Genomic DNA, 15,421 nt, shown 5'->3' on the forward strand with positions numbered 1-15,421 from the left:
GAACAAACCCTATCTTTTTCATTTTAATTTTTAAAGTTCCCTTCTCCACAAACCAGAGAGCTAATTATCTGGGGCCCTGAGATTAAGCTGTGGGCCTACAGAAAGGGGCTCAAGGTAACTGCTTGTTCTTCAGTGAGGATCATCAATTAGAAGTGCAAAAGGAGTCTATGTAATTCCATACGGTCTGGAATAGGTCAATGGGCTAGAAGCTCCTTTTGGGGAGGCTGGGGTTGAAGTGTCTTCATGTTTGTGAGAACAAGAGGGCTTTGCAAGTGTTGCTATGGCGATGGTGGGTGACTGGTCAAAGAACTGGGGACCTTGGATTCAAAGACAGATGATATCTTGACATTTCTAGCAGAAGGCCGTCCCCTACGTCTGACTTGGGCCAAGGGTAGGTTATCCTAATCATCACCAAGCAACTGTCCAGTTATCCACTGAGCTGGATAGAGAGTGGTTTAGGGCTCTAGGGAGAGGAGGCAGAGCAAATGCCAAGAAAACATTTTATTTGAAGCATAGACAACCACTTCTTGCACAATTAGTAATTCAGACTCTCTCTCAGGACTCCTGTAACTTGGTGAGCTATTGGCTCGGTAATATGCCACGCATGAAAATGTTCAAAATCGACCCTGGAGAGCATGCAGATGGAGATTCCAAACCTCAGTGTAGCATTTCTCCCTTGTCCTGAGTCAGATCAAATTTAGTGTAGCTAGGAAGGAAAGGAATGGATTAAAAGAACTTCAATGGTAGTCACAGGGAATTACAAATGTGTAGTATGAGGGGAGTTACTTTTTCTTCTTGACAAACTCACAGACAAAGTACATGGTAAGATGGCACTCTGTGTCATTCCATCGACCCGAGCTCAGCATTTCCACACAGTCCTCGTGACCATAGGGGTCGCTGGGCTCCCCCTCCTTCCAGTTGCTGTAGTTCTGCAGGGGGGTGTTGTCCGTGAACACATACTGCCCCTCCCTCTCCAGGTCATTCACCCCGATGAAGACCCGGAAGAAGCCACTCTTGGCGACATAGTCGGCGATGAGCGTGTTGGCAGCTTGGTCCTTTGGCATGGCCAGCATTCCACCCCGGATCCGGCAGTGGGTCAGCGATTCCCTGTAGTTCTTCTCCTCCTGCACAATGTAGTAGAATTTCTCTTCGGTTTCCCTAATTCCTGCTATGACTTTGCAGAGAGGAAAAGCACAGTCTGATTATGTGTCTCAAAAAGAGAAAAGGCATTGCCGGTTTTAAATTCATGTATTCAATATTCAGTCATTGTTTCACAAGGCCCTGCTATGAGGGAAGCACTGCTTTAACATTTTCTAGTTATCAAATGGAGAACAGATTCTTACTATTTGTCCTCCCTGCCATTCCTTTTCAACTGCCCACACAACTTTGAAGCAGAGAGCTATTTTGACAAAGACTTGTTATATGAACTGCCACCCAGCTCATCTCAGACTATTTTTCCCATCCTACTTTATGCTTTCATCATACTTACAGTCCCACAAACATGACCTTCTCTTTTCCACTTCCATGCCTTTTGTGCCCAGAACTGCTTCTCACTGCTTCTCTATCTGGCAAACTCCTATTCATCCTTTAGAACCCAGTGGAAGAGTTTTCTCCTATAGGAGCCTTTCCAATGCTGAACAGACATCGGAGACTCTCATCCCCTATGTTTCCATGACCCTTCCACTTCATAGCACTCAACACATTCCAGTCTAATTGTTTGTGTACCTCTTCTACTAAGTGGTAAGCTTCTTGAAGACAGTGACCATGTCTTTGTCACTCTGTATCCTTGATGGGTTTAAAATTGCAAGGGATGATAAAAGTGTATTAAACTGATATGGGAATAATTCAGAAGTTTTCCCACTGGGTGGCTGGGCTGTGAGCATGTGCATCGATTGAGATTGTCTATATATCACTCCAGGAACATGAAGTAGAATGTGCTACCAAGTAAACTTCAAGACAGCACTGGGGACTCAGAATGACCCTGAGCTCATAATATGGTGCACATGTTGTAGGCTTCAGGGGTGTCTACATACACTTTTTAGGGTTCATAAATGAAAATTCGCCAGGAAATATGTGAACGTTTGAATATTAAGAACTATTGCTCTGTGTTGAAGCTCTGGGGTCTGGTTTAATTCTTGAGAGTCCAAGTCATGCCCAAGACAGCATCTTGTGTGTAGGTTATAACCAGGACTGTAACTAGGGCACTTGGTTAATATCAAGCATTTCCTGTGCCTCTAGTATTACAAGACGAGGATGAACACAAGATGGCAGCTGTGAGCTTCCAATAACGTACAACAAATACACAGCTGCATTGTGATAAGTGAAAGCACAACAAAATGGAACCAATTGTAACAGTAACTATAACCGTTCCCTCATTCATTCTGTCTCAGAAGAGAACATGGAAGCCCCACTTCAAGAGCTTTATTGCTAACTCTAATGGGGAGATAGACAAGGGAAAACAAAAATGAAAAGCTGAAAAATTTAGAGAAACACATAATGTCCCTAATGATTTATACTGAGGGTAGAGGAATCAGTGACACTTGTACTCAAATCCCCACTCCACACCATTCACTAGCTCTGTATCTATGTGTAAGGCAATCTCTCTAAGCTTCGGTTTAATCATAGCACCTACCTCATAATTATTATTATTACTCCAAGTACTCAAGAAAGTAGCTCTTGTTTTTATTTATTACTTCTATTTTTTGAGATGTTCACCCTGTCTGACTCTTTCTGTCCCTTTTTATTCCTAAAGCAGGGGGTGCCAAACTCTGCCCTTTTCACCATTCACTCCCCTCTCTCCAGACTGTAATGTTTTCTACACATAGGTCATGCGATATGTATGAATACATGCAGTGGGCCTGAAGTGTCCTGGAGTCAGAGTGGATAATTAGCATTTTGAGAGACCTTTCAACTGGTGACACTGTCCCAAGTACCCTACATGAGGTACTTCCTGCTAGGAATATTGGAATTGGAATGTCGATGGGCACTAAATCGATACATAAATAACACAAGGCAAAAGAGAATATATTCACCATTCTTGACGAACTTCATAGATGTCTTGAGGCGAGCGACACTAATATCCAATTGCCCAACAACTTTTCGGTATCTCCCACAGTCACAGACAGTACCTTTTCAATGACAAAAACTGTGAGTTCAGGTGGAAAACACATGCAGAAAGGAGCCCTCTACTCTCTTCCCAATACTTTCTATATTTTCCTAGTCTGGCTGTGTCTCTCTGTGTGTGGCTCAATTTGTCGTCTTTTATTTAAAACAAAGCTTCCAATTTACATTATCTTTAGGAATTCAGAAAACATCTTTTAAAATATTTTGAATGACTTAAAACAGTGCTAAACCATTTTTTTTAAAAAAAGAAGAGCAAATATGACAAACCACTGTACATGTATTGTGGGTCATTTGGCATTTTTGTTGATGCGCAGGATGTGACTCCCCGACCTCAGAATAAAATGTTTAAACCTTCCTTAAAACACGTGTCTACCCAGTCTTCTCTTCTGTTACTGCACTGCTCAGTGGCTCACACAACTTTCCCAGGACAGGACAAACCTTTCATAGTGAAATCAAATGTGAATTCTGATGATTCGTTTGGAGTATACTTGAATGTTTAAGGACTAAGTTTAAATCTTGTTAATAGATCCAACTTACAACTTCAAGAGCCAGTTATTCCATGTGTGGATTAACCATGATTTTAATTTCTGCCATTCATTCTGTTTTTGCTCATTTACCTTTTCCTCTACCGACTGATACTGTGACAGAGAAGGAATTGTTAAGGAAAATGATATGAAATTCAAATGATTCTGTTGTTTTCTATTGAAAGGATGCTTTGTGTAAATACTTTCTGTTTGCTTTTTTTTCTTAGGTAGTGGAAAAGTAAAAAGAAGCTTACTAGCCAAAGGGGGAAAAACACATGTGACTTTATGTCTCTATATTCTCAGTTAAATATAAGGAATTTAAAACAGTTCTTAGAGTTAGTCTTTACAATACCCCTGTAGATAGAAATGAGTGAAGCCCTCCACAACAATTTTCTTTCTCTGCATACAGCCACTGGAAAAAAAATTCTCTTTCAAAACTCAGAGAGACTCCCTGGCCACTGAAGGGGTGCTCTGTAACCATGGGGACTGTCTGGAACCGGCCAGTTTGCCTCTGGAGAAGGACTGGCTGGTATTAGGTTGAGATGCTGGTGGAATGTAAAGCATGCTGCCACGGCCCTGTTGCTGGGGCCACTGTGGATTTTCCTCCTGGCCTAAGAGAGCGAGGGCTGCTTCCTGATGTGCTGGCTTGCTTCCTCACAGTAAGCATGACAGGGAGGGAATGTGCCATCACCCCCTCCCCCAGGGCTTGGAAAGTCACCAGCAAATAAGAAGGAACTGTCCCTTCTCTCTGGCCTTCTACCTTAGGAAAATTAATGTTAGGCCCCCTAAAAAGGGCCTTGGGTTTTCATTAAAAAAAACCCCCAAAACCAACAGATCTATTTTTGAGGTGAATACCTTTGGAATCATGCCAGAAATGAAGGAGCAAAATTAGCAATCATACCTGCTTTGCCTTTTCCTCCAGGAATCCCTGGCAAACCCTTCTCCCCTTTGTCACCTGAATAAAAACAGCCCCCCAAAGAACAATTACATAAAATGGTGAATCATTTCAGACAGACAATATCTTAGGCACCTAAAATCAGAGGGAACAGTTTTTCAATTTCATTTGCAGTATCTCCTCCAACTAATGCGCCTTGGTTTTACATAAATAATTTGATTTTGAGTTGGCAGCACAATTAATCAAACAAGTCATAAATAATTTAGAATGAATGTAGAAGTGCAGTAGGAAGTATAAGAAACATTTTAATTTGTGTCACCTACCTTAATAACATGCTTATAATGTAGTCTTCTGAGCAAGGCTAGTACAATTGTCTGCACATTTGTTTAATTGTAAAATCACCATTATTTTGTATATACTAGTATGAATCAACTGATTAACATTGCAGTACCTGTGTATTTAATGTGCACTCAAATATTTTCATGTGGCTTTGCCCTTTGATTTTCAAAAACATGTATTGTGCTTTTTCAACGTAATTCAACAAATATTTACTATTTACTTCTTCTATGCAAGACAAAAGGCTTGGTGCTTTGAGAGGTTATAAAGAAGACAAGATAAAACTTCCGACTTGAAAGCACTGACTCATTTTTAGAAGAGATGTGATGTTTGCAAAAATCTCTAATATAAAGTTATGTCAAATATATTATACTGAAATATCAACCTTGATAATTTTCCCATCTGCTCTTCTTTGTATGTGACCATTTTCTCATTCAGTCAGGGGCATCCACAAAATAATTCTCAGAGAATCAGAATTATTAAAGGAGAGAGAAAAAGAAATGTTGATTTTTTCTTAACTTCAAAATAAGCTCTTGAAGTCCATATCAAACACAATAATTGAAAGCAAAGCTTTGGATTTGTAAGAGGAAATGTTTGGCTGAAGTTCTTGAGAATCAAAAGAAAAGGAGACTAATTTATGTTTCAATGGTGATCTGAAAACAGAAGAAAGAACTCAGGAGGGATAAATACAGGCTGAAGGTTACCTGGACTAGAAAAGCATATGTGGCCTACCCTAGTAGGAGTTTAGAGTGCCCAGGAATTGGGTATATGACCTGAGGGGGGCAATGCGAGGGGAAACAGAGTCAGCATTGGGGTTCTGCCTAACCCTGTCCTTTACCACCAACAGGGAAAAGGCTGGGAGCCTCTCCAAAACCCGTAGGGTGTCCTGTACTGCCTGCTCATTAGCTAGTTTCTTCACCGCTGTCTGCTTGAGTGCTTTTGAAAACAGTTTTAAAAATATATTTTATTTAACCCAATATATCCAAAATATTGTCATTTCGACATCTAATCAATATAAAAAATATTAATAGGATATTTTACATTCCTTTTTTGGTATTAGGTCTTCAGAATTTGATATATATTTTACACCTACAGCATATCTCAGTTTGGACTAGCCATAGTTCAAGGGCTCAAAAATCACATGTCACTAGTAACTGTGGCACTGGACAGTTTTGCTGTGGTCTTTTTCTTAAGAGTCCCGTACATATTGACTATCGATCACCCAGAAAGCCGTGCCTGCCAGGGTGCCAAGGATTTGCTGAGCCTTTCCAAATTGACCCATGTGATGTCAGACATCCATGAGCTCCCCAAACAGAAGGAAGGGGTCCTTCAAACCCTGAATGCAGTTTAAGTATGCCGGGGGACACCTCAGGTCTTATACTTGGATGACATGAGACAATGGTGAAAACTATGACGATAGAATGCTATAAATATTGTAAAAAAAACAAAAACCTTGAACGGTGATAACATACTCTGGGAGGGAGCTAGAAGAGAGAGTGCTGTAGCGGGAAGGGTGAAGGAAGGCTGTCTTGAGGAGAGAACGTTGGAGCTTGGTTATGAAAACTTGAGCAGGTGACGATGGCAGCAAGGTAGGAGATGAGTACAGCAGAGGTACAGTTGGGAAAAAAAGCATGGAAATACGCTGACCACCCTGCCAAGGAAGATTGATCCACTCACACCTAAGTCGTGTCCTGTGAATTCTTCATCCCTTATATGTAAATTGAAAAAAGATAAGAATAGATTTTGAGACTACATTAGGGGAAGAAAGGGAACATAGATTTGCTAAGTGCCAATCATTTGCCAAGTACTGTTATGGATACCTTATAGATATCATCATATTAAATCTAATGGGCTAGGTACTGTCATTATCTTTATTCTACCACCAAAGAAGTTGAGGATCCCAGGGGCAAAATAAGGTACTCAAGGACATCCAGCAATTCAGTGACACTCCTGATACTGAAACCCAGTCATTCTGACTTGCCATTCGTGGTGCTCCCGAAATGAGTTAAACAATGATTTGATGAAGAAAAAGATGTTATGGAAAAATGTTATTGAAGTTGAAAGGAACACCAGTCTTTATCACCACCAAAACCAAAATGGACTTAAAAGATCACATGAATGTGGTTTAATATTTTAATTATTTTAAAAGAGTGTATTTCTTTATATGTAAATCCATTTCAATTTAACATGAGCTGGGCTGAAAAGTGATACTCGTTCTGCTGTGACCCTAGTTCTGGGCTAAGCCCAATGGTGGATATAAAAGAAGCATAAATAGAATATTTGCTTTTGAAAAAGGATGGTTTTTTTTTAAAGGAAAACAAAGCACATATAAAGGGTCAAGGAGATGGGACACTATCATGTATTAACAGAGTAAAATAAAGAAAATGCCTGGTACGTACTTGGAGAAGGTAACCATGGCTATGAATCTGAGTAGAGACTTCACTGAAGCAATACAGCTTTTAGCTGGATCTTAATAGTGTGGGAAACAAATTCTTGAATTGACAATTGGCTTTCTTTTTAAGGTGAGAAGATGTAAGCCCTGTTACCACTTTCTCATATTCTGACATGAATTCCTTTCCTTGTTTTACAGATGGAAAAAAGTCAAGCAGTGTGGTAGAGTAAAAACCCTGAATCCTGGCTCTGTTATTTAGTAGCTAAACATGGACAGGTTACTTAATTTCTTTAAGCCTCCATGTCTTCATTTTTAAAGTGAAAATAATGGTACCTAACATCCTAAAATCATTAGGAGAATAGAGTAGATAATGTCATGCTGTCACGGGATTATCTGTATACTTGACTCATAGAGGATACACCACCAATGTCAGCTTCTGCCTCCTAAATCAAGTTATGATAAAGGAAAACATACTGAGTACTTAGTCAGTTAATGGTGAATGGAAGCTTATAATGTCTATTTCCTCCAAACAAATTCTGGTTTAAAGCCATACACAAAAGCTTATTTTGGCCCACGAGTAGGAACATGTTTTTAATAACTGTCTTAAGGTTGGAGACGTAAACAAACAAATAAACAACAAAAAAAAACCCATAATGCTTTCACTGTAAAAGGATTAATGACTTAAGTAAAGACATTTATTTTGCTATGAGATGGAATTTACCTAGACTAAATTATCCTTTCTTACTTGTAAAATGAAATATTGACATCCAGAAATCTACCTTGTCCGTGCAAGTGATAGCATTAAGGTCAGTCCAGAAAGTTGAGATTAATCTGAGTCACTGAAAAATTTAGAAGGGCCACTGACAAAATGAGAGCAATAAATTTCAAAGTACAGATTAAAAACGAAATTAATCTGTGAGCCAGATCACTGAACCTCCATTTTTTTGAAATTCCAGGACATGCTTATAAATTTTGATGGCATATCTCTGGAGGAGAAAGAAATCTTAGTCAATGGTGGAAACTGATGATAAAGGAAAGTGGAACTTAAAGAAATAAAGAGTAGAAAAGAGGGCTGCATCATAGGAAATAATAATATATATATATATATATATATATGATTTATTTTTTCATCTTTAATGCAATAAACATTTAGAAATGTTATATAATGGGAATTAGGATAAAATGATTAGAAAAAATAGGGTACCCACATACAGCTTATATTTATTTAAGCAAATAGACCCAAAATCTTTTATTGATTTGTTCCCTTTAGAAGTTCAGTCTGTAGGGTGAAACAGACAAGCTAATAAGTCATGACAATGAGTAAAGTAATAGAGGTAGGCAGTAGGTGTATATGTACCTGAGTGTGAATGAGGAATTGTCCTGAAGAAGATAAGGTTAGTTTACTTTATCATTCCTGCACTTACTTTTCCAACATTTGTGGAAGTTCATCCACTTTGAGGCTGAGACAATCATACTAAAACTCTTGACCTTTTCTGTCTCTGTCATCTAACCACCCTCCTAAATTACCTACTCTTATTCTATGGAAGGATTAAGACTTGGCTCAAGATCATTACTTCCAACTCTCCTAGTTGGAGGCTCTTTTAGATCTGACACATCAGAAATGCAACATCTAGGATAACTCATTGAAAAATGAAGTTTTTGAGTTTTGGATGTGTTCACGGCAGTGACTTATCCTCTCCCCCCCCCTCCACTTCTGCCTATTTCAGGGCAATACTTGGAATCCTAACTTCATCTAACATGGCTGCATCTCAGAAATCTTCAAGACCAACATCCCACTTTTTGGCTACACTTGACCATCTCTTTAACCAATTATTCAATGAAGCTGATGCAGTCGGGAGCATATCCATGAGGAATTTTACCTGAAGCATATACAATTCGAGGATCCCTCCTTAAGAAAAATAATACCAAATTACAAATGGAAAAGTGTTTATGAAAAATGAATACTTAGAAGAAAAGAAATACAAGCAAATCACTAAATTTTCAAAGTAGGCAAATACCACATTACAAAACTCACTAAACAGCATAACATTTTAATTATCGGCTGCATATGTTTGACTGCATTCATGAATATCCACTTGACTTAGCACTATTTATAGATAGGCTCATCATTTTCCATTGCAAAGTAATATCAACTTTGCATAAATCAAGTTTGGGAGTCTGTGTCTGCATGCTCTAATCATTTTCATTGATCTATTTATCTCTTACTAAATCAACACTATCTTCATAGTTGCAATTTTATAATAAATGTTTAAATTCAGTGGTTTAAGTCTTCTAGCTTTGTTTTTCTTTTTCAAGATTGTCTTTAGCTATTATCCGTCCTTTTCACTTCCATGTAAATTTTGAATTGGCTTATTAAATTTCAAGGGAACTGCTTCTGGGATTTTGACTGAGATAGCATTGAATCTATAATTCCATTTAGGGAGAATTGACATCTTAACAATATTGAGTCTTTCAATCATGAATATAGTTTTACCTCTATTTCTTTAAATATTCCTTAATTTCTCTCATCATTATGTAGTATTTTTTGTAGAGGGCTTACACATCATTTTTTAAAAAAGATATATTCCTAGATAGTTGATAAATTTGGCACTATTATAAATGGCATATTTTTAATTTCATTTAAAAATTGTTTCTGGTATGTAGAAACAAAATTTATTTTTGTAAATTAAGCTGTCTAAAAAATTTAGCACTACAAACAGTTAATCTGTAGATTCTTTTGTATTTTCTGGGCATGTAACCATGTCATCTACAAATAATGACTCTTATTTCCTCATTTCCAATTGTTATGAGTCTCATCTCTTGTTCTTGCTTTTTTACTCTAGCTAGAACTTATAGATTAGAATTGATGATGAGGGAAGCACTCATCTCATTCCCAATCTCAGGAGAGAAATGTTCAATATTTCATTATTATGATTTTCAAATAGTTTTTTTGTTGTTCACATGCTCTTTCATATTAAATGTGTTTCCCTCTATTTCTAGTTTGCTTGAATTTTTTAAAAACATAAATGAGTATATTTACAAAAACAATTAAATGTTTTTCAGAATTTCTTAAGTTCTAACTGAAAATTTCATTTTTGAAATAAGAAAAGAGTGGCATTTTCCAAGGCCAGTCTTATTCGGCAGATCTTGATTATTCAGTATGACCAACCTTCTGCTTCAGCTTTTTAGTCTTTTCGTGCTTCCTCACTTATGAATTGGTGAATGACTTGAGGAAAAGAAGTACAGATTGTATGACGTCAGACAATTAAGTCCGCGAACTCATGTTAGAAAAAGTGTTGCATACCTCATTGCTGAATATCACTACGGTCACCTTCGAAGTACTCCTCTTGGGAAGCTATGCACTGATGCCAGTGCCTACGCCACCCTTCAAAGCAATTTTGTAACTCTTTTTCTGGACTGGCCTTCAGAGCTATCGTCATATTACCCTTGATGTCCTGAATGCCATCAAAATGTCTTCCTTCTGATATTTTCTTTTTCTTCAGATAAAGAAAGAAGTCATTGGGGGCCAGTTCAGGTGAGTAGGGAGGGTGTTCCCAATACAGTTATTTGTTTCCTGGCTAAAAATTCCCTCACAGACAGTGCCAAGTGAGCTGGTGCATTGTCGTGATGCAAGAGCCATGAATTGCTGGTGAAAAGTTCAGGTCATCTAACTTTTTCATGCAGCCTTTTCAGCACTTCCAAATAGTAAACTTGGTTAACTGTGCAGATGATACAAATTCATAATGAAGAATCCCTCTGATATAAAAAATGTTTAACAGTATTATTGCAACAAGTTCACGAACTTAATTGTCAGACCGCGTATGAATTGGTGAATGACTTGAGAGGAAACGTAATAAGCACAGAATGTATAATTTGCCTTAGCATGATTCCTTCTCCAGGTTATGGACTCTAAAGTCCTAATCAATTTGGCATCCCTCTCATGACTGCAATATAATTTTTGACTCAGCTATTCATTTTTAGCAGGGTTAATGCAGGAGAATTTCTCATGGCCTGTAGCAGAAATCTGAATTTTGTTTTATTGTTAATATTGGAAGCCATTTCTTTTACTTTTACAACTTGTTATTGATGCTGTAGGTAAATTAAAGATATTGTTAAATTTAAGAATACTTCTGCAAAGTCTTTTCATATATGAGAAGTTAGATTTGGAAAATTGTTCTACAGACCAGCTTTGGCCCTATACATTTCAAACCTTGCTTCTTTTGCACAACCCACACATTTCTTGGGCTGGATGGCCCAGGACCCACTCTTATGAAGATCTGGCCTCTGCCCCTGCACTTTTTCATTATAACTTTGGATAGATCTGGACAATAAGTGGTAGGAGTATTTTTTGAAGCTACTCCCACATTGGAATGGTTAAATGTACATGGAGGGAACTGCACACTACATAAACATATCCCATTAAGTCCAAATGAAAGACTTCCCCACCCAAGCTCTTCTTCTTTATCTCCCCAAATACTGGCGTCCACTCCAAAAATCACCTGACACAAGAAGTAAGATGGAGAGAAGGTGAAACAGAAGGAGACAATAGTCTTCACCTGTGCATTCTCTGTGAGGCAAGTATCACCTCAACGCTGCAAAAATCAGTTCTTGAGAAGGGAAAAAATCTTACTCTTTTTAATATATAAACCATAAATGTATATACAATACATAACAAATATGCATAGCTCATAGGTAGTATTAAAATTTCATGGGGGGGGCGCAATTAGGAAAAATGTCTAAAAAACTTGTGAGGGGGTCAATATGTCTAAAGAGACTTCTTGGGGAGCAGTAGCTTTTAAAAAATGTGGAGATGTGCTGCTTTAACCAGTTGAAGTTAAAATGCCTTACTTTCCAAATTTTACCAAGACACACATACCTATTGCTGAAGCTCCTTCCTCTTAGGGTCTTGGGGAGGACCCCTACAAGTGTGGGGTTCTGAAGCCAAAGCTTCGTTAGCTTCATGGTAAAGCCACCACCGACACACTCTGCAGCAGGACCCATGCACTCCAAGGAGCCCGTGGAGCTTCCTTAGCTATGAGGGTTTCAATCATAGGTGAAAAGGCCATAAGCTACTGGATCAAAGATAACCAGGGCAATTTCTTTTCAGCGACACTGCCCTCTATCCCTGCCCTCCTATGCAGGCCAAAGGAACAGTCTCAAAGGAATGAGTTGGAAAAGAGTAGGGAGAGAAGTACTGAGCTACAGGATGTGAGAAGAAAGGCCACAGCCTCTGCTCAGACGGCACCTGTCAGCCTGCCTCCAGGATCACACTGCTGGTCACTGTGAGGCCAGCAGCTCAAGCGCCTCTGGAAGGTCGGAGGGTACCACAAAGCTGCAGAATCCTGCTCCCCATGGCGCTGAGTTTCCCCCATTCTGTACCTTTGCCCAAGTATCTCTTGCATCTCCCTCAAATGCCTGTTCCCCATTTCCATCACCATGCTACTATCCTTCGAGACCTAGGTCAGCTCTTCATATCCATCTTGTCTACTCACCCACAGGGTTGCTACAGCAGTGATACAGTTATTCAGTGTCCTGATTCTTTCCGAGAAAGTCCTACCTTCCTAAATAGTCTGTGAGTTGCTTGCATAAAAGTTTGAGTCTCATGCAGCTTTGGTATCTTCAAACCCAGTGGAACAATGCCTGTGTAAACTAGTAAATATCAGAAGCAATTAGAGCCTACTCTCATTGTGGAGCTTTATAAGATAGGGAAAGAATGCTTAGGTAATAAAAAGGCGCCTACCTCTATTTTATAATAACGAAGCAGTAATTATGTACAGGGTATGATGGAAAACAAAAGGATGTGCATATGTATATTTGTCCTGTTAATAGATCCCAAACAGGTAACTATGATGCCATTCAAATTAAGAAAGAACATTATATTGTCCTTGGGCTACCTTGAGTTTTACGAAAAATTGTTTTCTAAGACTGAACTCACTTGATGAGGAAGACGTCCGTTTTAATTGGATCAAGACAGCTAGTAGATTCCAGGACAGAGTTCAATAGACTACTAGACCTTGAGATTTGAGTCTGTCCCTGAATTTCTGTTTCATTTTGCTCAAGGCCTTTTAACTTTTCTGACACGTTGCTTATGTATGAAAGAAATAGTCAAGATGTAAAGAAAGAGAACACTCCTATTTTAAAAGAAAGAAAAGGGATCATTGTTAGGACACAGAACCTTTCAAATCTATCAAGGGTATGCTTGATGTGCTTTAAATTGCTGCTGGAGAATAGGAAAATGAGGCTTACCCTTCTTGCCAAAGGGCCCGGTTTTGCCAATGCTGCCTTGGTCTCCTATATCACCCAGTTCTCCCTTAATTCCTGAAAAGGAAAGCATGTCATCTTTACAGCCTAACATTTTATCTTCCCTTGAAAGATGTGGCTAATAAATGATATTCACTTGAAGAAAATACCAAAAAGTGCATTCTTCCATCTGTAGCATATAATCTATATCCTGTGCTATCTTACCTATTTTAATAGCATTTTACTGGGTATATGAAAATTAAAACGTGAGTATGACAATCCTGGACCTGATGATATTAAAATGCTTACTGATGCAAACTATCTACAAGGACTGGGTTTAATCTATAAAGGCCAGCAAAGGGGCTGAATGGAAGAATTCTTGCATTTTATTCTAATTCTGTTCTTTAGGTCTATTTCAGCTTCGTATCAGGATTCTGTTTCTTCTCTATTTTAAAACCAGATTTGACTATTTTAGCCACTTTAAAAAGGGGGAGGGAATGGGCAGTCATAAAACCATAAATCAAAGGAACATCAAAGATTGTCCCACTGTTTTCATCCAAAAAAATATCGTCAGAAATCACTAAGTTCCTCCAAAATTGTTATTAATTGCTTCTTTTTCCATGAAGGGCTAAAAAAAAATATTTGCCAGTTATAAAGCTCTAGTTTTGTGATAATAACTTTGCAATTGATTTTACATATTTGTTGACCATCGTATGTACATATTTATAGTATAAACAGATTTTAAATCGCATTTCTCACATTGAGGTCTCAAAGGTTTATGAGTGTTTTTCTCTTTTTCGATTACTGAAGATTTAAAATTCCATGCTCCAAGGCCACCATCTTGGAACAGTTGGCAGGGACTACTTCTCATCCTTGGAAGAGACATGCGTACACATCTCAATCCAGAAGCTATGCTTTGGTGAGACTTACTTTTGGTTATGTGAGTAAAACTATTCCTTAATAGCCTCTGTGTTATTCTCATCTTCTTAGCCTCTACTCTTCCCATACCCCATCAGACCTTGAAGAAAGCTGAGTTATGTCAAAGCACCAAACAAACTCTTTCTGGTCCTCCTTAAGAGTGGCCTAGCAGTGGGGCCTCTGAGGGGAGACACCCCTGCATTTCTGAAATTCAGCGTCTTAGATATTCTCAGAGACTGCTATTCCTTGGGGCTCCCAGAGTGGCCGGTTCCAGCTACCCCTAAGGATGAAACTTGAGACATGTGTCTTGAGTCTTGTTGATAGATGATCTCATAAAAACTCTCCGGTGGTGAGTACATTCATATCTGAACTGCGTTTCATGCATCTTTAGAGCAGAGAGTGTCACGAAAGCCGCTAATTTCTCGGGCAAGTCCAACAGGGAGAGAAGAGCAATGCTAACGTTACACCGTCAAGTCCGTATCATCTTACCTACCTTTCGGCCCCATGCGTCCCACTTTGCCGAGCTTTCCTTCCTCTCCTGGATCTCCTTTCTCACCGCCATCTCCTTGTGAAATGGAGAATAAATGAGTGAAGCAGCTCAAGTCGTAAAATAAGCACATACCCCCCAGGGTAAGGTGGACATGGTTTGAACCCATCCTTCGGCTCAGCTTGGCTTACATCCATGTGAGACTGTTATGGGTCCGCATGGATGGGACGCACGGGGGACGAGAAGGAACTCCCAGTATCTTTTCTCTTTCACGTTTCTTCACATTCAACTTTGTGTTTAAAGAAATATCCTGCTGGTGAATCCCTGAGAAGTTTGTTTGGCCTGACAAATCTACATTCTTGCTGGATAACCTGGCAAACTCTGGAAGCATTTACACGTATGTACATTGATATACATGTATTAATATTATAGTATATACATGTACTATATATAAACTGTATATAATGTATAATATGAATATATTATTTATATTATATAAATATGTT

The 15,421-nt window shown here is 38.7% G+C and overlaps 1 protein-coding gene across 1 annotated transcript in view; it reads right to left on the reverse strand.

Annotated features, from left to right (window-relative positions):
• Positions 1-640: 640 nt before the first annotated feature.
• Positions 641-15,421, reverse strand: part of COLEC10 (collectin subfamily member 10) — a 48,174-nt gene continuing 33,393 nt past the window's right edge. Inside the window, exons 2-6 of the mRNA XM_019642087.1 lie at positions 14,922-14,993; positions 13,517-13,588; positions 4,549-4,602; positions 3,033-3,128; positions 641-1,174 (exon numbers count right to left, since the gene is read on the reverse strand). Of these exons, the coding sequence (XP_019497632.1) occupies positions 783-1,174; positions 3,033-3,128; positions 4,549-4,602; positions 13,517-13,588; positions 14,922-14,993 (686 nt within the window). The 3' untranslated portion in view covers positions 641-782. The remainder of the gene's footprint in view (positions 1,175-3,032; positions 3,129-4,548; positions 4,603-13,516; positions 13,589-14,921; positions 14,994-15,421) is intronic.

This window comes from Hipposideros armiger, unplaced genomic scaffold (genome assembly GCF_001890085.2).
Source record: "Hipposideros armiger isolate ML-2016 unplaced genomic scaffold, ASM189008v1 scaffold_65, whole genome shotgun sequence".
NCBI lineage: Eukaryota > Metazoa > Chordata > Mammalia > Chiroptera > Hipposideridae > Hipposideros > Hipposideros armiger.